This window comes from Tamandua tetradactyla, chromosome 8 (genome assembly GCF_023851605.1).
Source record: "Tamandua tetradactyla isolate mTamTet1 chromosome 8, mTamTet1.pri, whole genome shotgun sequence".
Lineage (NCBI taxonomy): Eukaryota > Metazoa > Chordata > Mammalia > Pilosa > Myrmecophagidae > Tamandua > Tamandua tetradactyla.
The window spans coordinates 107,445,751-107,468,137 of NC_135334.1; the positions used below are offsets into that span (position 1 = coordinate 107,445,751).

The window sequence follows — 22,387 nt, forward strand, 5'->3', positions numbered from 1 at the left end:
CCTCTCTTCCAAAGGAACTGGCTTTATTTGAAAAAGAACTGAAAGAAATTTAAGCCTAAGAATGTTCTCAGAACAGATGAAGTTATAGGGAAAGATAATTGGGAGCAGATTTTGTAGATTTAATGAATATACAGCCTAGACCATAGGATGACTAGATTACAAGAGAGAAACGAGAAGGTAGCTGGTGAGAAGCCCTTCTGGGGTCAGGTTAAATAACAAAGACTGTTCTCAGAAATCATTCCTGCAAAGGAATCTGATTAGATTAGTGTGTCGAGCAATTCACATAAGAAGGCATTGTTGAAAATGATAAAGCAATCAGCTAACTATTAGTGGATTTTAACAACCAGGTATGGTCAGAAAAAGAGAGGAATAGAGCCCTACCAACACCACTGTCTTCATAGGGTGACTGTGATCAATATTAAAGATTACACTGAGGACCAACATCAGAGGCTTAAGAATAGGGTGAGTGGAACCTATAACCTCCAAATGGGTCCCTGGACCAAATAAGTCCTGAAACAACAACTAGCTCCATCCCCTGATGCCATATTATCAACAGCCCCTTTCAATATGAAAAAGTTAGAATGCGCACAGCCCAAATACCCCTAGAAATTGGGAGAAAGATCAAAAGTGATGGTGGGAGTTATACAGAGAAGGTAGAGTTTAACAAATGAATATGAGTGCTGAATCATTATTCTGATATTTCTTTTAGCTTCGAGTACCTTAGAGAAGCTAGAAATAAAAACCTAAGATTGTGGAATTATAACCCATACCAAACACTGAAATCTGGTCTACAACTAATTGTTGTGATGTACTTTGAAATTTATTGCTTTTATGTATAAATGTTATTTAAAGAGAAAGAGGAGTATAACAAAGAAGATAGGATTTAACAAATGAGTATAAATGCTGAATCATTACGTTGATATTTCTGTGGGTCTCCAGTGTCGTGGAGCAGCTAGAAGAAGAAAAAAAATCATGGAACTGTAACTCATACCATACTTTAAAATCTGTTCAATCTGTACTTGTTAAAATGTACTTGGAAAATGTATTGCTGTTTTGTATATGTGTTATATTTCACAATTTAAAAATGTTAAAAGAAAAAAAAAAAGAACAGGTGAAGGAATAGACTTCAGTAAAATAAACCAGAAAATAACAATAACAAACACCAGGGAATGGTGGTGACCAGTACCTAGAGTTGCTACAATATATGACCTAAAACATTCATTTTGAGTAGGAGCAAGGGTAGTTTAGTGGTAGTTCACACCTGCCATGTGGGAGACCCAGGTTTGCTTCCCAGATGATTTACTTCTCCCCACCCCAAAATTCAGCAAAGGGTGTTGCAATAATAGGATAGTCACATGGAAAAAGAATGAAATGTGGCCCACCACCACACAGCATCAAAAAAAAAAAAAAACCCACAAAAAATTAAAGAAACAAGAATGTATGACCCATATATTGGGACAAGAAAATCAGGAAATAGAAATTGCCTGTGACAGCAACTAGACATCAGATTAAATGGAAACATAATTCAAAGTACCCATTATAAATATGTTCACAGAACTAAAGGAAAATATGATTAAAGTAGAAAGGTTTGATGACAATGCCACATCAAATAGTGAATATTAACAAAGAGAAAGAAATAATTTAGAAGAACCAAATGGAAATTCTGCAGTTTAAAAGTACAATAACAGAAATAAAGAATTCACTTGAAGGATTCAACAGTAGATTTGAACTTGCATAATAATTAGTGAATTTTAAGGTGGATCAACAGAGCTTATGCAAGCCAAAGAACAAAGAGATAAAAGAATGAGGAACAATGGACAGATGATTCTCAAAGAAATGTGGGCCACCACTGAGTGCAGCAACATAAGCCTAATGAGAATATCACAAGAACAGGAGTAGAAAAATATTCAAAGAAACAATGACTGAAAACTTCCAAAATTTACTGAAAGACAGTCCTTACACATTCAGGAAGCTTAAAAAGCCCTAAGTAGAATACACACAAAGAAATCTACAAAGAGATCCATCATAGCAAAAGAGCTGAAAGTCAAAGACAAGGAGAAAATCTTAAAAGCAGCCAAGAGAAAAATGACTCATTACTTATAAAGGTAACCTAATAAGATTAAAGTTGATTTGTTAGCACTAACAACAGAGGCCAGAAGGCAGTAGGATAACATATTCAAAGTGTCCAAAAGGCAAGAAAAAACAAAACTATCAACAAAGAATCTCATATTCAGCAAAACTATGTTTCAAAAATAAAAGTGAACTAAAGACTTTCCCAGACACAAATAAAAACATAAGAGTATTTGTTGCTTGCAGAATCCCCTTACAAGAAACACTGAAGAAGTTCTCCAAGTTAAATACAAGTCAACCCTGATGAAATTCAAATACACACACACACACAAAGAGAACCGGTAAAGGTAATTATGCAATTATAAAATACAGTATATAAATGCATACTTTTGTCCTTTTCTCTCACTGATTAAAAAGCAATTGTAGGGACTTCTGGGAAGATGGCTGACTAGAGTAGCTTGAGATTAGCCCTGCTCCACGGAAAAGTTAGAGAAGGGACAGCAGGGTAACTGGGGTGGCAATTTGGGAATGCGGTTGACCTGGGAGAGCCTTCTGCACCACATATGGCTTGTTGCAGAGGCTGAGGAACTGAGAGGCAGAAAGATAGAGGCTGGCATAGAGGCACGGGGCCACGGAGCCCACAGGAATGCATGGATGCGAACAAGGGACTACGAAGTAAGCCAGGCTGCATTCCTTGGGCATACTACCCTCACCAGCATGGCCTCGTGACCAGTGACTCACCCCACACCCCATATACCAGAACCCCATCACCTGCTCCCATTCCCTGCTCTCCAGGTGCCCCCACCCCACCAACCCCCAGTGCATGTACTTGCCCCACACCATCCCCCCAAGTGCAGCCCAGCCTACCTCTCCTGCACACCTCCTAAGCACTGCCTCCACCTCCCAGTTCCCTGTAGGCTGTTACCAGCACATAGGGTTGTGGGCACTAACCTCCATACCTAGGCTACCCTCGCTTCCTCCCCATAGTGTCACACAGCCTCACCCTGCCCACCCTGAGTTCAGCGCATCCATTTATGGCACTCCCAGGCCCATGCATGTGCACGGGCCCCCAATCACATCATTCAGCTCTGGGAACCACACTTTACAGCAGTCCTAGAACCACACAGGTGCACAGCCCTCAGCCTCACTTTCCAGCTCTGACAAAGTGCCAAACTGTGCAGCCAGGTCACATCTGTACCAATGCACAAAGGCATAATGCCGACCTGCTGCAACAGCTCTATGCAAGTGCACAAAGTGCCCCGTGCCTTAGACCAGCGCACATCAGGGTTACAACCCCAAGACCGGTGCACCCACCAGCTACATCCTCCCTGACTGCTGGGTGCCCACGTTCACAAGCACCAGCATAACATCCCCAACCTGTGCCCATACTTGCCCTGAAACAAATCACCGTATTGAGTGCTCCACCCCATGCCCTGTTCCCTGTTGTATAACCATCCTACAAACACAAGGCCTTAGACTACTGAAAGAAATCAACTCCCAAAGTAAATAAATCAAGATATTTACATGCGATGAAGACAGCAGTAGATCACTAAGCATATCACAATGCAGACAGACATAGCCCAGCCTAATGACCAAATTAAAAGACCAAAGGAGACACAGATGTTGGAACAACTAATCAAAGATGTTCATAGAACTTTACTTAATAAAATAAGTGGGACAGCAAATGACATAAAGGAGATCAAGAAGACAGTAGAAGAGCACAAAGAGGAATTTGAAAGAATGAACTAAAATATACTGGAAATCACAGAGATTAAAGACTGCTGAACAAATAAAAAACATACTAGAGGCACACAACACCAGATCTGAAGAAATAGAAGAAAGAATAAAGTGATATAGAGGACAGGATAACTGACTTCAAAGACTCAAAACAGCAAATGGCAAAAAAAAAAGGAAAAAACTGAATGGGAACTCAGGGAAATGATAGGCAGAACAAAGCACACAAATGTAAGAATCACTGGTGTCCCAGAAGGAGAAGAGAGGAGTAAAGGGCTAGGAAGAGTAGTTGAGGATATAATGGGGGAAATTTTTCCAACCCTCATAAAAAGGACATAAATATACAAGTCAAAGAACTCCAAATAGAATAAATCCAAATAGGCCTTCCCCAAGGAACATATTAATCAGTCTGTCAAATGTGAAGGGAAGCAGAAAATCCTGAAAGTGGCAAGAGAAAAACAATCTACTATATACAAGGGAAATCAAATAAGACTGAGTTCAGACTATTCAACTAGCACCTTGGAAGCAAGGAGGCAGTCGTATGATATATTCAAGATTCTGAAAGAGAAAGACTTTCAGTCAAGAATTCTGTACCCAGCCAAACTGTCCTTCAAAATTGAGGGAGAGATTAAAGTTTTCACAGACAAAGAAGTTCTGAAAGAATTTGTCAGCAAGAGACTGGCCCTACAAGAAATACTAAAAGGAGTTCTGCTGGCTGAAAGAAAAAGACAGGAGAGGTAGGTCTGAAGGAGGGCACAAAATTGAAGAGCACCACTAAGGGTAATTTAAAGAATACAAAGAGAAAGAGTGAAAAGAATATATAGATCTGACAAATAAAATAAAAAATATAAGATGGTGGAATCAAGACATACCTTTTCAATAATAACTTTGAGTGTTAACAGACTAAATTTACCAATTAAAAGAAGCAGATTGGCAGAATGGATTAAGAAACATAATCCAGCTATACGCAGCTTATAAGAGACTCATCTTAGACACAAGGATACAAATAGATTGAAAGTGAAAGGATGGAAAAAGATTTTCCACACAAGTTATAACCAAAAGAAAGCAGGAGTAGCTATACTAATATCGGACAAAATAGATTTCAAATGTAAAGACATCATAAGAGACAAAGAAGGACACTATATAATAAATAAAGGGTCAATTCACGAAGAAGATATAACAATCATAAATGTTCATGCTCCCAATCAAGGAGCTCCAAAGTACATGAGACAGACATTGGGAAAACTGAAGGGAGTGACAAATTTTTCAACAATAATAGTAGGAGACTTCAATACACCACTCTACTCCACAGATAGAACAATCAGAAGATCAACAAGGAGAAAGAGAAGTTAAATAACTTGATAAATGAATTAGAGCTAACAGACATATATAGATCATTGCACCCCAAAGTACAAGGTTATACATTCTTCTCTAGTGCTCATGGAACATTCTCCAGGATAGATCATATGCTGGGGCACAAAACAGGCCCTAAAAAAGAATGATGTGAGAAGATTAACACTCCCTGACTTCAAAACCTATTATAAAGCCACAGTGGTCAAAACAGCATGGTAATGGACAGAGGCAGCAGTAAGACAAAATGACATCCTGAAGCATGACAAGATGGATGAGCCTTGAGGACATAATGCTGAGTGAAATTAGCCAGACACAAAACTACAGATACTGTATGATTCCACTTTTATGACCAGCATAAAGATGGCTGAAGGATGCACTGACGGCAATGGAGATAGGCGAACGATGGTGTATACTTAGGAACAAAGGCTATGCTGCTACAAAAAGGAACAATGTCGTGAAGTATGCAATGATATGAATGAGCATGTGGGACATTTGGGGAGACAAAATAAGCCAGAAACAAAAAAAAACAACAATGGTATGATCACCTTTAGAAAATGCTTATAAGAAAACAGGGGCCTAGATTGTAAGCTTTTAGAGCAGACACATTAAGTCTGGAGTAGTGATTATTATTTCTGGATTTTGAGAGGCTGTTATATATATATAACCTGATATTCAGAGATTAGAAGAAAGAGGTTTGTTAATCCTGTATAGATTATCATAAGGCCTGGAAACATCCTAGAGTATATTAAGCAGATAATCAAAAAGTGTTGGCAAAGTCCCCTGATGGAAGGGAGAAAGAATATAGAACTATTAAACTTTACCATCAGGGAATCCCCTGATACTGTATTAAACTTTAGGGATACCCAAATCAATAGGCCATGCACTCAATCATGAGGCTTACTTTTGTGAAGCTTATGTAGGTAGGGAGAAGCTTAGACTATCTATAGGCATGCCTAACAGTTATTTCTGAAGGATCTCTGCTGTTGCTCAGATGTGACTTCAGTCTCTCTAAGTCCAACTCTGCAAGTAAAATCATTGCCCTCCCCCTTATGTGGGACATGACATCCAGGGGTGGAAATCTCCCTGGCGATGTGGGAGATGACTCCCAGGGATGAATCCAGACCTGGCACCATGGATCTACATTATATCCTGACCAAAAGGGGGAAAAGAAGTGTAACTAATAAAGTATCAGTGGCAGAGAGAGTTCAAATAGAGTCAAGAGCCTACTCTGGAGGTTGTTCTTATTTAGGCCTTGTTATCTATCATAACCTGCCAAACTTCAACCAGGACCATTCCAGCCAATCCTAAAGAACACCTAGGGCAATATATAAGATTCTACAAGATTTCCAGACACTAGAGTAACTTTCCAGAAACCTACAACCTCCAGATGGGTCCCTGGTCCAGATAAGTCCAGAAGCCTAGCCCAGCCTCTCCAGAACCTCTGATAGTTCCATCTCCCTAACCCATATTAATGACAGACCCTTTCAATATCAAAAATTTAGAACTGCCACAGCCCAAACAACCCCAAAGAGAGGTATGGAAAGATCAAAGGTGATGGTGGAATTATACATAGTAGATAGGAGAATATGAATGCTGAATCATTAAATTTATATCTCTCTCAGTCTCCAGTATCTTGGAGCAGCTAAAAGTAAAAACTTAAAATTGTGAAATTGTAACCCATGTGAAACTCTGAAATATGTTCTACAACTAATTGTGGTGCTGTGCTTTGAAATTTATAGCTTTTTTGTATACATGTTATTTTTTGCAAAAAAAAAAGAAGGAAAAAAAGTCGATTGTGATGATAAAAAAGTATTTAAGCCCTCTAGCTTCCTATATTCTGGAACATCCAGAAGGAAAAATCTGAGAGGATCGTATGGTAGCCCATGACAAACTCTGGGATCTGTCCTGTAACCACTTGTTGAAGAGTGCTTTGAAAACTATTGCTTTTTCACTTCTTTGCTTTGTATATGTGTTATACTATACAATAAAAAAAGTTTTAAAAAATTATAATAAAAGGAAAATAGGGGCTATGGGTCTATCTTGAGAAAAATACGCAGACAAGCAAACAGATTTAAGTAAACATTTGGGGGAAAAAAACACGATACCTTTCACATTACTTGAATGGCTACTGCCTTCTTACCTCCATGGTTTCAAATAGAGAAATGGCACTTAATCTTATTATGACTACCTTGTACGTGATGTGTTGTTTCTCTTTTGAGGCTTTCAGAATTCTCTTTATCTTTTCTTGATAACTGATTGTCATGATGTGGGTCAATTTGGGTTTATTCTGTTTGGAGTTCATTTAGTTCTTTAGAGATAAGTATATTCATTTTTTCATTAAATTTGGGCAGTTTACATGATTATTTCTTTGAATAATCAGTTTCCCGTCCCTTTTCTGTCTTTATTCTCCTTCTGAGATTCCCACAATGTGTACACCAGTATACTTGATGGTATCCCACATGTTTCTCAGGATCTCTTCACTTTCCTTCATTCATTTTACTTTTTGTTCCTCAGATTGAATTAATTCAATGATCTTTGTATTCTGCTGTTTAACCCTCATAAGGAATTTTTTATTTCCTTATTGTAATCTTCAGCTCTTTGATTCCTTTTCATGGTTCCGCTTTGCTGATATTCTCTTTGTGTTCACCTATCATTTTCCTGATTTTCTTTAGTTCTTTGTCCATGTTTTCCTTTAGCTCTTTGAGCATATTTAGGACAATTTCTTCAAAGACTTTGTCATGCCCCAGGTCTGATCCTCTTCACTGAAGATTTCTAAAGTATTATCCTCTTCGCTTCTATGTCCCAAATTTTCCTATTTCTTTGTATACTTTGTAATCTTTTATTGTGACCTGGACATTTTGTTATTTTAATGTGTTATGTCTGGAATCAGACACTGAGATCTCTGTCCTTAAACTTGTATCCAGCTAGCGTTATGACAGAGATTTTCTTAAATGCCAGGACATAACAAAAAGGAAAACCTTTTCCACTCTTTACAGATTGGCCTGTGTGAGTGTTTTCCTTCAGAGCTTAGCCTTCTTAGTAATGAGTTTAGAAAAGAGCCCAAGGCAAAAGCATAAGGTCTTCCCCAGTCTCTTCTCCCTAAGAGTTTTGTTCCGGTCATTCGTGCATGGACCCAGAAATTTCCCTGTTTCCATAGGTATTAATGTCTTCATTCTCTTAGACAACAGTGTTCCTCACACTCCCAGTCACTACCTTGTATATACTATATTGTGCAATTCTTTTACCCAGGCAGCTGGAAATAGACTGTTCTTCCATAGCATTTTATAGGAAAGTTCTGTGAGTCACCTCTACAAATAAAGCAACATCTGGGGTGCTAAGCCTGGGACAAGAATCCTGGATGAGTATTCAGCCTACCTCTAGACAGAATGGTACAGACACATAGTCATCTGTTTTGTGTACAAAGGTTACTCTGCTCTCTAGAAAAGCAGGAGCCAGGAATGGCACTGGGTGTGTGGGCTGACTTGCACCAAACCAGTAAAGGGATGGGGCAGGTGTCAGCAAGGGCACCACAAGATCTTGATTTCATAATTCAGCACTCACCCTGTTACTACAACCCTTTAATTGTTTCTCAGAGCTTTGAGAAAGATGTCTCTACCAGTTCTTATTTGTTGCTGAAAGCTTCCTTGGGGACACACAGCCCTGGATCCTTGAATGGGGAGGGGCTCCCTTATTATTCTTCAAAGGATTAGCTCTTGATAGAAATTAGAATGTTCCTACAATGTAATAAGAGGGAAGAATATATGGGTCAGATATTGTTTTGTCAGTTTGACAATAGGAAAATGAGTGAGCTCTTGCCTCAGGTTTCTGTTTTATCTATCTCATGAGGTGAGTTCATTAGTTGTGAGATTGGGAACTCCTATTATAAAGCAACTGGTAAGCTGAGAACTGGTTACAGAAGTATTAATTTTCTATTGTTGATTTTAAAAACTACCACAAAATTGGTGGCTCAAAACAACACACACTTATTACACTACAGTCAGAAGTCTGACATTGAATCTTACTGGGCCAAAATCAAGGTGTTGCAAAGGCTGCATTCCTTTCTAAGGTTGTAAGGAAGAATCCATTTCTTTGCCCTTCTCAGCTTCTAGAATCTACCCGTGGCCTCTTGGCCCCCCTCCTCCATTTCAAAGCAAGCAACATTGCTTCTCTCTGACCATTCTTCTGGAGTTGCATCTCCTTCTGACTTTCTCTTTTGTCTCCTACATCCACATTTTTGTTCCAAATATTTTTACTGTAAACAACAAAAACATACAAACATTCCTGACATACAAACATTCTTGATATGGTTACAATCAATGGCTCACAATATCATCACATAGTTGTGTATTCATCACCATGATCATTTTTTGGAAATTTGCATCTCTACAGCAAAAAGAAAAGAAAAAACTCAAACATGCCATACACTTCACCCCTCCCTCTCATTGACCTCTAGTATGTCAATCTATTCAATTTATCTTAACCTTTGTTACCCCTATTATTTGCTTATTTCTTACCCATATTTTTTACTCTTCTGTCCACACCATAGATAAAAGGAACATCAGACACAAGGTTTTCACAATCACACAGTTACACTGCAAAAGCTGTATCATTATACAATCATCTTCAAGAAACACGGCTACAGGAATATAGCTCTACAGTTTCAGGTACTTCCCTCTAGCTACTCTAATACACCATAAACTAAAAAGGGGATATCTATATAATGTGTAAGAATAACCTTCATGATAACCTCTTGACTCTGCTGAAATTTCTCAGCCACTGACACTTTTTGTTTCACTTCTCTCTTTCCCCCTTTGGTCAAGAAAGTTTCTCAGTCCCTTGATGCCAAGTCCCAGCTCATCCTAGGGTTTCTGTTCCACGTTGCTAGGGAGGTTTACACCCCTGGGAGTCATATCCCACGTAGAGTGGGGGAGGGCAGTGAGTTCGCTTGCCATGTTGACTGAGAGAGGCCACATCTAAGCAGCAAAAGAGGTTCTCTGGGGGTGACTCTTGAGCCTAATTTTATCCTGCTTTCACTTTTAAGAACCCCTGTGTTTGCACTGAAAATCTAGGACAGTCTCCCATTCTCAAGGTCCTTAATTTTATTACTTTGCAAAGTTCCTTTGGCCATGTAAGGTAGCATATTCACAGGTTCTGGGGCCAATCTTCAACATTTTGGGGTGGGAGGGGATGGGGATGCAGTACTCTGCCTATCACACCAGGATATGGATATGGTAAAAGATTTCATATGTGCTATTAAAAAAAACAAAAATTGGGAAACTGCCATAAGTTATTCTTACCTATCTAGAAAATGGAGTTTGTTACTTTTTATTCTCTAGCATATTCTTTAATGGGGAGTCTATGTCCTTTTATCAAAAAAATTAATAGAAAAGCTAGGATAATAAGTGAATAGTCAGAAGCTTAAAAATTGTGGCTATATCACAATGTAGAATCACAATGTAGAATCCCTAAAAATCATTTAAGAGTCCCTGTTTTAACTGAGGTACAGTGAAGTTAATTCAAATTCATGCAGCTCATATGTGGCAAAACTACAATTCAAAATGAGTCAGTTTGGCTTTACAGCCCACCACTATACTATACTACCTTTCATAAAATGAAAGAAATGTGCTGCAACCTATACAGTACGCATTTAAGAGTACAGAGTCAAATGTGAAAGAGAGAGGTTGGGCTGAGGTTAAAACAAGTTAAAGAGATTGAGCAATGTGAACGGGAGATGCTGAAAAGAAACTAGAGATTCCTCCATCCTGAGAAGTTTCTGGGACTAGGTCTCCAGTTCTAAGACCTAACCATGGAAGTATAGAGTGAATTCTGAAATCACAGTGATTTCAGAATTTCCAAATCCCAAAGGAAATGTCTAGTTGATTATACAGGCCTGGAATTCATTTGGAAAGAAGATAAAGCATTTTGTTTCAGAAATAGAAAAATTAATGTAAAGTGGCAATGTCTGTTAAGATCACCAGTTTACAGAAATTCATTCTTTCTAAAGTATAAGCAGATAATTAAGAGAAGTAATGAATATCAAATTTTTTTTTAATTTTGATAAGAGACTCTGAGACAGAGAAAAAATAGCATTTCAAGAAGCATTCACATAAGAAAAGATAAGCTGAAAGAAGTTGGGAAGCAGAAGCCAAATCTTAATTTCATAGGTTTGATAAATTTACCTACATTTGAAGAAAAAAAAAAAGCACACTTTTGACATTCCTGAGACCTTAATGATTTCTCAAATTCAAAAATTCGTATATAGGACCCATGGTGGCTCAGCAGGCAGAGTTCTCGCCTGCCATGCTGGAGACCCGGGTTCGCTTCCCAGTGCCTACCCATGCAAAATAAATAAAAAATAAAAAGAATCCTTATACATTTTCTCCACATGATATGAAGTAACTGAAAGATATATGTCCATTTCAGACCCTAAATGGAAGTTATTGTGACATGCAGAGAACAACAAACTCATTGAGATACAGATGTTGAGTGGTGTACTCTTTTCAATAACTAAATAAATCACCCGCTCACAGCGGCCTCTCCATCAAAGTAATTCAAATTCTTGCCATTTCAAAATTACCTACAGGGCTGCTCATGAATTGCTGAAATCTAAAAGTTAAATCTACTGTAAGGCTGTGCAGAAGGTATTTTTTATTTTTTACGACTGCAAATTCAAGGAGCTCTGATCCTCACAAACTATGAAGATTTTATTTAAACCTGTTTATTTTGAAAAAATATCATTTCCAGAAGGAAATAAATGCTATCACTTTAAGATTTAAATCAGTTAATACTACTTAAAGTCCGACTGTAGAATCAAAATAACCTGGAAACCTAATTTAAAATGCAAATTCCCAGGCTTCTACCACAAAGTTAATGAATCAATCTCTGGGAGCAGGGTCCCAGAATCTGTATTTTTATTAAGCTCTCAGGAAGGAAGTCCAGTAAGTACTTTTGTGCTGTCATTTGTGACCACTCAGACAGACTTAACATTTTTAGAAATCGACAAAATCTAACCATTTATTATTTTAAAGCTGAATGTTAACTATGGGATAATTAGGTTAACTTTTATCATTAAATGAACCTTGTAATGCTAAATATTTCAATGTACTTAATTCCAAGTTCACTTTTCATATATATTAGAAATCAAAAACCACTTCACTTTTATAAAGCATACGTAGTTGATATTTTTAATAAGATCAAGTACTAGCTTCCAAACAAAGAAATTTGCCAAATTCACCCCCATTCAAACCACCAATAATTTCCCAACCACTATGGCCCTTCTGTCTACTTCAGAACAATATGCCAGTTGAACAAATAATAACTAAAAAGTATTAATTCAAATAGAAGAACTATCATTAAGCATTAGCTCAGGCTAGTTGCCCCTGTGCCAGTCTGCAATTCATGCAAAGCCAAAAGCGACATATTGTCTTATAAACCACACAGGAAAAAAAAAAAAAGAAAAGAAATTTATTATCTCTTAAGTGATCAGGAATTCCTATGACTCCCATCTGGTTCTTTTGTTGCATGTGACTCATCATTTGTCATCATTTTTATTTCTTCTCATTTCTATATTCCATTTCCTAATCTGCAAAAATACCCCTTTAACATTTATTGTCATTATTATGAGCCACTTGTACAACAAATTAAATTAGCATCTATAGCTTTTCAAGATGAGCCAGATTTCATATTGATATGTTATCAATAAGGTATCAAATTCGAGTAATCCATATCTATCTGAGAAGAATGCATATCACCAAGAAGACCTATGTCTACACTGAATTTAATTAAGATGAATTTATTTGGTACTTTCCAAAGGAATAAGCATCTCAAAGCAAATCAGAATAATGCCTAGAACAGAGAAGGAAAAAAACACCAACTCAAGAGTTAGTAAATCTTGAGCTATTAAGTAAATAGCTGGATTAAAAAGCAGAAGAGAGACCAATTTTAATTAAAACTTTGAGACAAATTTAGTTTGAAAGGAAAACTAAATATTTAAAATACTATTCACTACAATAAAAAATTATCCTGAAATAAATTGCCTGGCAAATCGATTTAAAATTACACATAAACCAAATATTTTAGATTTAAAAAACAAGTAGTATACCATGAGAAGAAGAAAAAGATCAGTCTATTAATTTCATGGATAGTCCTTTCATTGTGATAGAATTCTGTTTGTTTTTGGCATGGGTAGGCTCCAGGAATTGAACCCAAGTCTCTGGCATAACAGGTGAGAGAGAATTCTGCCACTGAACCACCGTTGTACCACTCAATTGTGATAAAATTTTAAATAAAAAGTTCAAATAATAAAAATCAAATAGAAGGTTAAAGAAGTTCTTTATAAATTAACACAATATAGTGCAGTAGAAATAATGTCAAGCTTTCTCACTCGTTCACTTAAAATTTAAAATACAGTAACAAAGGAAGAAACATATTTGGAATACTGTAGCCTGGAACCAGTTAAACCAAAACTCAAGAAGAGCAGTAAGTTTCCTAGGTAGATTTCATGAACGAACTTTTCCATATAAATTTGATATAGTTTAATGATTGGCTTTCTAATAAAGACCTTATGTGGATAAGAATAAAATGTACTATATGTAAGCAGAGGTTTAAAGCAAATCAATGACTCATATATAAAATGGATGACTATATTTTAATTATTCATCAAATGTCAAAAAATATTTCAGTCACCTATATTTAAGATTTTAAAGCTTAAAAACACTAAACTGAGATTCTATAATCTAATTTTTAAAGATTATTAAAAATTTTAATCTTATTTTTATAATACATAAATTGTAAAAATTATAAAATAAGATAAAAATCAAGTTTTATGAATAAATAATATAAAATTAAGTACTCTAGAATCATAACACTGACAACACTAATTATCTTTTCTAGTCTTGGCAGTTATGTTGCATACTGTTTGGGAGACTGATGAGATCATTTCACTTCATTTTCTCTCAGTTTATTCTGGGCTGGGTAAGAGAAGAATATTAAAATAATTAACATCTCTAAACAAAGAACTTGATAAAGTTTTTAGTTGAAATAAATGCTTAAAAAACTCAATAGTCAAGTTTTTCTTTGGCAAATGGTGCATTAGCTATTTGCTCTAGAAGCAATGCTTTAGTTAACTGAGATTTTTTAGGACTTCTGCACATTAAGATCATCCACTTTCACACAGCCCTTTTCATCAGTAGTTTGACCTAGCATTACCTTAATTACCAAAATGTGTGTCATATACACGTTAAATAGATGCCATATATATTTACATTATTAAATATTTTTAGTTCACTAAAAGTTTCATCAGCAGGAATCAAAGCAGATCTAAACAGTAAAACATAGGATAAATTATTTGAATTCCTTACATCTACAGAAATTTTGATTAATTTATCGATAACTGTCTTATATCCAAAGCACAAAAAGTACTTATATTAATATTCAGCATCAAATATTTAGTATCAATAGCAAAAACTTTGTGCCACTCTTAACTGGGAAAAGTATAAAACATTACTAATCCACTTTTCTATTCCAATGGCTTAATAAATTTTAACTCATATAGTTTATACAAGTCTAATGTAATTTGTCTTAATAGCTTATAATAAGGCTACAGATTACAAATAATTTTATAAAAGCATATTCTTTGCCTTGATCACCTGATTTTTTGTTGTTGTTGTTTATAAAATTAATCACAGTTAGCAGGGTAGAAATCTCTTTGAGCCTCATGAATGACATCCAAGAGATGGGAAAGGATTAGTTCTCAGTTGCTGCCAGTTAAAGCACCAGGTGGCTTTTTCTGCAGTGAAGGTGTTACCGATAATCCCATTACACTGGTACTAAATCTTGCCGACATCAAAATTATCACCAAGGTTCCTTTTCATCCCATCCTTTCCAAATGACTGGAAGTCGCTTCACCTGAAAGAAGTCAAATCCACATGCAGCTGCTGTTTTAGCAGGCAGCAAACTCCCTGAGAATGCCAATCGTGATTCAATTTTGCTGGGCTGATGGCCCCCTATTCCCTGTCCAATAATACATCTGTTAAAAAATCCTACAGCTACAAATCAAGTTTAATCCTACCAGGGACCTCATGTTGGTCTTGTCTTCCAAAAAGGCAGCAGGTTCTGCTATCTATCTCTGCTAGCATCTAGGGAATACCCTTTAAATCCCAGCCCTACTTAGAAGAATAAGCTAAGGATCACAAAACATGACCCCAAAAACCCTGATATGACTATATTCTGACCCAGAGGCATTCATTCTAGGTGAAGATTAGAACTTTGCATAATAAGATTACACAGCAAGTGAATGATATCAAGGGACTATCCATATGCAGCCGCCTGGTTTTCTATAGACAGCCTGTGCTCCACAATATGCAGTGCAGTCGAAAAAGAGCTTGGTCTTTCTAGCTGAAATAAAATAGATTCACATAAATTAGTTGACCATTTCCAGGTTCCTAAATCCCCTATTACATCTTTTATTGACAGGTCCTGTGAGGATAGCACAAATGTTATTCCTTTTTATTCTATGCTTCTATAACAATCATGCTCTATAATTGAAATGTACATAGATTATGTCTATAAATTAACATCTTGTTTGCTGTAATCTTGGATTACAATTGACTGTGTACATAATAAAATTAGGAAATCAATGGATGGATTTATCTCCAAGAAACCAGAGTTATTGTTTAAAGGATAGTTTAACATTTTGTGCCAACAATTTAAATGCAGAAGTCACAAGGAGAAGTCAATAAAAATTTAAGTGAGTAAAACACTACAATAGCATCAGCCAATACCTACATAATGTTTAGTTACATCGTTCCTCTGAAATATCTAGGAAATCTGGAGATCTTATAAACATGTTTTTTTTTCCTCTAAACCATTTTTAGACAAGAATGTCAATTTCAAAAGAGAAAACAGATCACTATTTATAAAGTAGGTATAGTTGCAGAATTTTATACAAATCTTGATCATTTAATAAATACATTTTAAAATATTTGAATCAAAGAACATCAATTGTGATTCAAGGTTTTTACAATTCTTAACTATATATTTGTAAAGCACTTATCAATGACACAATCTCTTCTCATATCTGAATACAGAACATTTTAATGTACAGACTTCTATATATATTTAAAGAACAATATTTTATATTCAGCTTTTTTCTCCCTAGCTGTTTACAGCCATACCAGCTGCATGCAAATTTTCATGAAAAGAGAGATTCATATACATTTTTGCAAATGCCTGTCCACAAAAATTCTAAGGGCATGAAGAGAAGGGGTTCTCAGGTTTACCAAAAAAGTATTAAGACTTATTATGGTATTTTCATAAAACTAAACTCTATGGTGTACTTAAAATATGGTTATCTGAAAACTCTGATTTGCCCATAATTGTTGAGGAACATATCACATTTTTACATTAGCTATTATCTCAATATCTTTAAGCATATATTTACAAAATCTGATAAGCTCAGGAATCAGGTGAACATAATTCTGATTTTGTGTATTAAACAGGGAGATATATACTAATGTTAACAGTGGCAAAGCTATTAAAAAACACCGTATATAACTTCAACTACAAAACACATCACTTTTTTTGTTACCTTGACCAGTATATTATTAGAAAAATAATGAGAAATGCAAAAACAGACTTTTGTTATAATATTTATATGTTATACTATACTGTACTATTCAATGTGTAGCACTAGCCACATATGGTGACTGAGCACTTGAAATGTGACTAGTTCCAAATTGAGATGTTTTGTGTAACATATACAATGGACTTTGAAGACTTAGAACATATATGAAAAAATAGGAAATAAAATGTTTTATTAATTATTTTTTATATTTATTACATGCTGAAATGATAGTATTTTGGATTTAATAGGCAAATTAAAATAATATATGACTCGTATTTTTATTGAACAGCACTGCTTTAGCAGATCATACATTTTCAGTAAGTTCCTAAGCTAACTGAATGTGTACAATACTGAGGCAGGGAGTTAATATGGAAAAGTGAGCATTCCAATGTCAAATTTGATAGATAAGCTCAGTAAAGAAAGTAGAAAATACTGTTATCTTAGACTGTTTCATGTTTGTAGCTTGAGGGTAATGGTAGTGGAAATAAAAGAATGTTGTTTTATAAATACAAATTATGTTTGAGGACACCAAATATATGTTGTTGTTTTTTTAACTTGCATCTTGAACACTTCATAAAAGACTACGGATGTCTGCGTGTAACCCTTCACTGAGTTCAATAGTTAGCAACTTCAAAAAACATATCTGGCTCTAGAAAGATCAATTTTTTTCTATAGTGCTGCATAACCGTTTATATTCAAAGTTTTTAAATACATTATAAGTAACATCCTTAGAAATATGAGGCATTTAGTATATTGTAGAGCTCTCAGCAAAATTTAAAAGATCAATTTTATAACAAATTATTGGTAAGCTACATTTCCATTACACTCATGTCCATCAACAGAGGTTAAAAAAAACTTTAATAAGGAAAAATGTAAATAGTTAAACTATAAAACATATACCTGATTTAATTCAAGAAATTTAATATGACTCATTTAGTATGACCACAGACAATTCATATTATACAATTAAAATACAAAGTCTATCTATGTCACATACCTGTAATAGTATCCCAATATAAACAATAGTACTTAAGCTAATTCATTTAAAAGTTTTTTTCATAATTATTCCTTTACAATAATTATCAGAAATCCTGAGATTAAAGATGCAATATGAGTATCAATAAATAAAATGGATAAAATTTAAATCAATTTTTTTGACCTAGCCATGCCACTTTGTCTTAGCCTTTGAAAATTATATAAATTCTTTCCTTTTCTGGTTACAAATTTCACACACACACACACACAAATAAGGCAAATAGAATAATAACAAAAAAAACTTTCTAACCATCAATAGACAAGTGCAATGATATTCAGTCTAAGTTAATCCCTAGACATCCAAATTCATGAATAAAAATTCATCAGTTTTAAATATACTGAGCCTATTAAGCAAGAACAAAAGCATATGCACAAAAGAGCTTTTAATATATTTCAAAGCCCACAAGAGCCACGGTCTCATTAAAATTATAAATTACACAAACATGGAATGAAGATTCAAACTGCAGTGCAGCTAAGCAGATTACAGAAAACCCCGCGTTCCATATGATAACACACCATGGCCCTCCCAGATGGGGGCTTGGAACAAAAAAGCCATCACCACAGCTAGGGAAAACCTCCTTGTGATCTCTGGTTTCTGTTCAGCAGATGACAGCCAAATAATATGTTGATTATTCTGTTTGTGCTGCTAAGCTTGTAAGATGGAATAAAAGCGATATGATCTATTGTGAACTCAATGCTAATGTGTTGTTCCTCTCATAAATATACACTGAATTTATTTTAAAACTATCTTTTATCTGAATTTCAGTTTTTAAATGCATGAATTAAAATAAGTCAGGATAAAATAATATTTAATTTCATTCTTTAAACTAAAAAATGTAGTTGACAATTGAAAAATATATGTGCATACTGAAGAGTCAAACACAGTCACCTTTCTTCAATTTCAGTACAGTATCAGAGACAAAATATACTTTAAAATAGGCACTCTCATGAAGGATAGATGAAAAATTAAATAATACCATAATCACAAAATTATAATATACATTATTGACAAGATAAAAACTAAAATACCAGGGTATAGAAAAGCACTTCTTCACAATGTGAAAATAATAGCACATGGAACTAATATACAGTGAATACATTTCTGAAAACTGAGAAGTATATTTAAAGACCTTATCAATGTTTATAACTTGCACACAAATGGATAATCATAAGAAACCCCACTTGAGATCAAAGTAATTTAAAGGACACTTTTTAAAATCATCTTCAAATATAACAGCTAGGTAGTTCAGTGGTTAGAATGCCCGCCTTTCATGTGGGAAACCCAGATTTGATTCCTGGACCATGAACTCAGAAAAAAAAAAACAAAAAAACAACCAGCTAACATTTCATATTATTTTGGTGACAAAAGTTAAAACTACTTTTTACATCAATTAAAAAAAACTGTCTCTAAACCCAACTCTGCAAAGAAAATCCTTACCCTCCCTCCTACATGGGACACGAAGTCCAGGAGGGAAAATCTCCCTGGCAACGCGGGACATGATTCCCAGGGATGAGCCTGGCCCTGGCACCATGGGACCGACAATGCCTTCCTCACCAAAAGGGGGAAAAGAAATGTAACAAAATAAAGTATTAAAGGGATAAGAGAGTCCAAACAGAGTTACAAGGCTATTCTTATACAAGCTTCAGCTAGATATTGCTAATTGTTATGGTTTGTCAAACCTCAACCAACATCATTTCTATTAATCCTAAAGAAAACCTAAGGCTATATCTGAAATTCTACAAACATTTCATGCACTAAGTTTACTTTCCAGAAACCTATAACCTCCAGATGGTTTCCAGCCAGATAAGCCCTGAAACCCAGAGGCGGCAGACTCTTCAAGGACATCAATGAATTCCATTCAGCATCTTGTATCATCAACACCCCTTTTCAACATGAAAAAGTTAGAATGGGTTTAGCCCAAAAATATCCCTAAAGATTGGGAGAAAGAACAAAAGGAGAAGATAGGACTCAACAAATGATTATGACTGTTAAATCATTATAATGATATTTCTTTTAGTCTTCAGTGTCTTGGAGCAGCTAGAAGGAAAAACCTGAAATTGTGGAACTGCAACCCATACCAAACTTTGGAATCTGTTCTTTAACTACTTGTTGCAACTGCTAGAGGGCATATGTTGAGTAAGGGGAGCTTATCCCAAGATCACAGCTGCCAGAGGACAAGAGGCCATGGGCTGGGGTGGGCTGGGGTGGGCTTGGTGGGTTTCCCAGAAATCATGGATATATAACTATTTGTTAAAATGTACTTGAAATTTATTGCTTTTTTGTATATATATCTCACAATAAAAGAACTTTTAAAAAAATCTTCAAAAAAAAAAAAGTGTATACTTAAATATCCCAAACTTTAACAGAATGAACTATGCCAAACTAGGATTGTATCTGGAAATACTTTACAAAATTTTCTGTTTCATGGATCGACATTTATATGAATGCTAACATTGTTAAAGATTCTGAAAATCATAACATTTATTTTCCCATCCCAGAAATTCCTCCTTGAATGATCTAGTAGGACATATAAGGTTGCAGGTAAGGTAAACATGGATAAATACACTGCTTTTTTTTTTAAGGAGGCAGTAGTAGAAAGTACATAATTATGGTCATTAACTTCAGTCCACCTCCTTCTTCTCTGCCTCCAGATTCTTGGGCCAAAAAGCACAGCAACACTACTGATGTGATAAGATAATCTAAGATTGAAGAGCTAATGGTAAAACAATAACATTTAAGAGGAAAAAAATAACATATTTTCATGTCCTTGAAGTAAGTATAAATTTGTTAAGACACAAAAAGCACTAAACATAAATGATAAACTAGACTATTTTAAAATCACAAACTTATGTTCACCAAAGGCACTATTAAGAGAGTGAAAAGGCAACAATCAAATTGGGAAAAATAGTTTTAGTACCTATATATATAAAATAAAGGACTCATTCTGAATATATAAAGAGCTCCTACATATCAATAAGAAAAAGACATAACCCAAAAGAAAACTGGGCAAAAGATGTGAACAAGCACTTTGTAAAAGAGAATATCCAAATAGCCAATACAAAAAAGTGAACTTCATTAATCATAAGGGAAGTTTAAATTAAAACCACATGATTTACTACTCTATATCCAACAGAACCAGAAAAATGGGAAACATAGTGGAAAAAAAATCAAGCGTTGATGAAAAGATGAAGCAACTTTAACTCTCATATATTACTGAGTATAAACTGATACAACCATTTTAGAAAAACCATTTGACAGTATAGATTAAAGCTAGCCATATACTTTCTCATGATCCAGTAATTTCATTCCTAAATACATCTCCAAAGGAAACATGTAAATATGTTCATTAAGAGATGTATACCATAATGATAGTGACTAAATGTACAAATTCAAAAATATTTTGCACGAGGAAGAACAAAGGAATGTCAATAATGCAGGGTGTTGAAAATAGATGGTAATTAATATTTTAAAACTTTAACTTATGTGTGAGACTAAAGCAAAAAATATTTATTTTGTACAAAATTTATATTTTGACTAGTGCATTTCCTAATATAACTTACGTGGACAGCTTAATTGAACATCATAAGTACATGGAACATTGAGTAGGGCATGAGAATTTTGTAGGTTTGTCCAGAGTGATGCCTCCATAAATCCCAGAAGGATTAAAACAGTGAGTAAAAAAGTATTTGCAAAGTCCCCTTGGGGGGATGGTGAGAAAGGGGGAAAATTCAACTACTCCAAATGGAGAATTCTTGATATTCTCACAAGCAGTGGGTACAACCAAAGCAATAGGCTGAGCCCCCAGTCTTGGGTTTGTTCATTTGAAACTTAACCCCGCAAAGGACAGGCTGAGCCTACTTAAAATTAGGCCTAAGAGTCACCCCCAAGAGAGCCTCTTTTGTTGCTCAGATGTGACCTCTCTCTCTCAGCCAACACAAACTCACTGCTCTCCCCCTCTCTATGTGGGACATGACTCCCAGGGGTGTGGACTTTCCTGGCAAAGTGGGACAGAAATCCTAGAATGAGCTGGGACTCAGCATCAAAGGACTCAGAAAACCTTCTCTACTGAAAGGGGGAAGACAGAAATGAGACAAAATAAAGTATCAATGGTTGAGAGATTCCAAACAGAGTCGAGAGGTTATCCTGGGGGTTATTCTTACGTATTAAATAGATATCACCTTTTTAGTTAAGGCATAACAGAGAGGCTGGAGGGTACTGCCTGAAAATGTAGAGCTGTGTTCCAGTAGCCATGTTTTTTGAAGATGATTGTATAATGATATAGCTTTTGCAATGTGACTTGTGTTTGTAAAACCTTGTGTCTGATGCTTCTTTTATCTACCTTATGGACAGATGAGTAAAAATTATGGATTAAAAATAAATAAATAATAGGGGGAACAAATGCTAAAATAAATTTAATAGATTGAAATGCCAGTGATCAATGAAAAGGAGGGGTAAGGGGTACGGTATGTATGAATTTTTTTCTGTTTTCTTTATATTTCTTTCTCTGAATTGATGCAAATGTCCTAAGAAATGATCATGATGAATATACAACTATGTGATTAAAAAAAGAA

At 35.3% G+C, this 22,387-nt stretch overlaps 1 protein-coding gene across 10 annotated transcripts in view; it reads right to left on the minus strand.

Moving 5' to 3' along the window:
• IMMP1L (inner mitochondrial membrane peptidase subunit 1) overlaps positions 1–22,387 on the minus strand; it is a 90,741-nt gene that overhangs the window by 49,939 nt on the left and 18,415 nt on the right. For 3 of the 10 annotated variants that reach the window (XM_077114296.1, XM_077114294.1, XM_077114295.1), the window contains one exon: positions 14,805–15,063. The exons of 3 other annotated variants lie outside the window; for them this stretch is intronic. In XM_077114296.1, coding sequence (XP_076970411.1) covers positions 14,805–14,883 — 79 coding nt within the window. In that variant the 5' untranslated portion in view covers positions 14,884–15,063. Of the gene's footprint in view, positions 1–8,718; positions 9,152–9,179; positions 9,496–14,028; positions 14,127–14,804; positions 15,064–22,387 lie in introns of those variants that run through there. 4 more of the 10 variants (XM_077114299.1, XM_077114298.1, XM_077114304.1 and 1 more) reach the window with 4 other exon arrangements.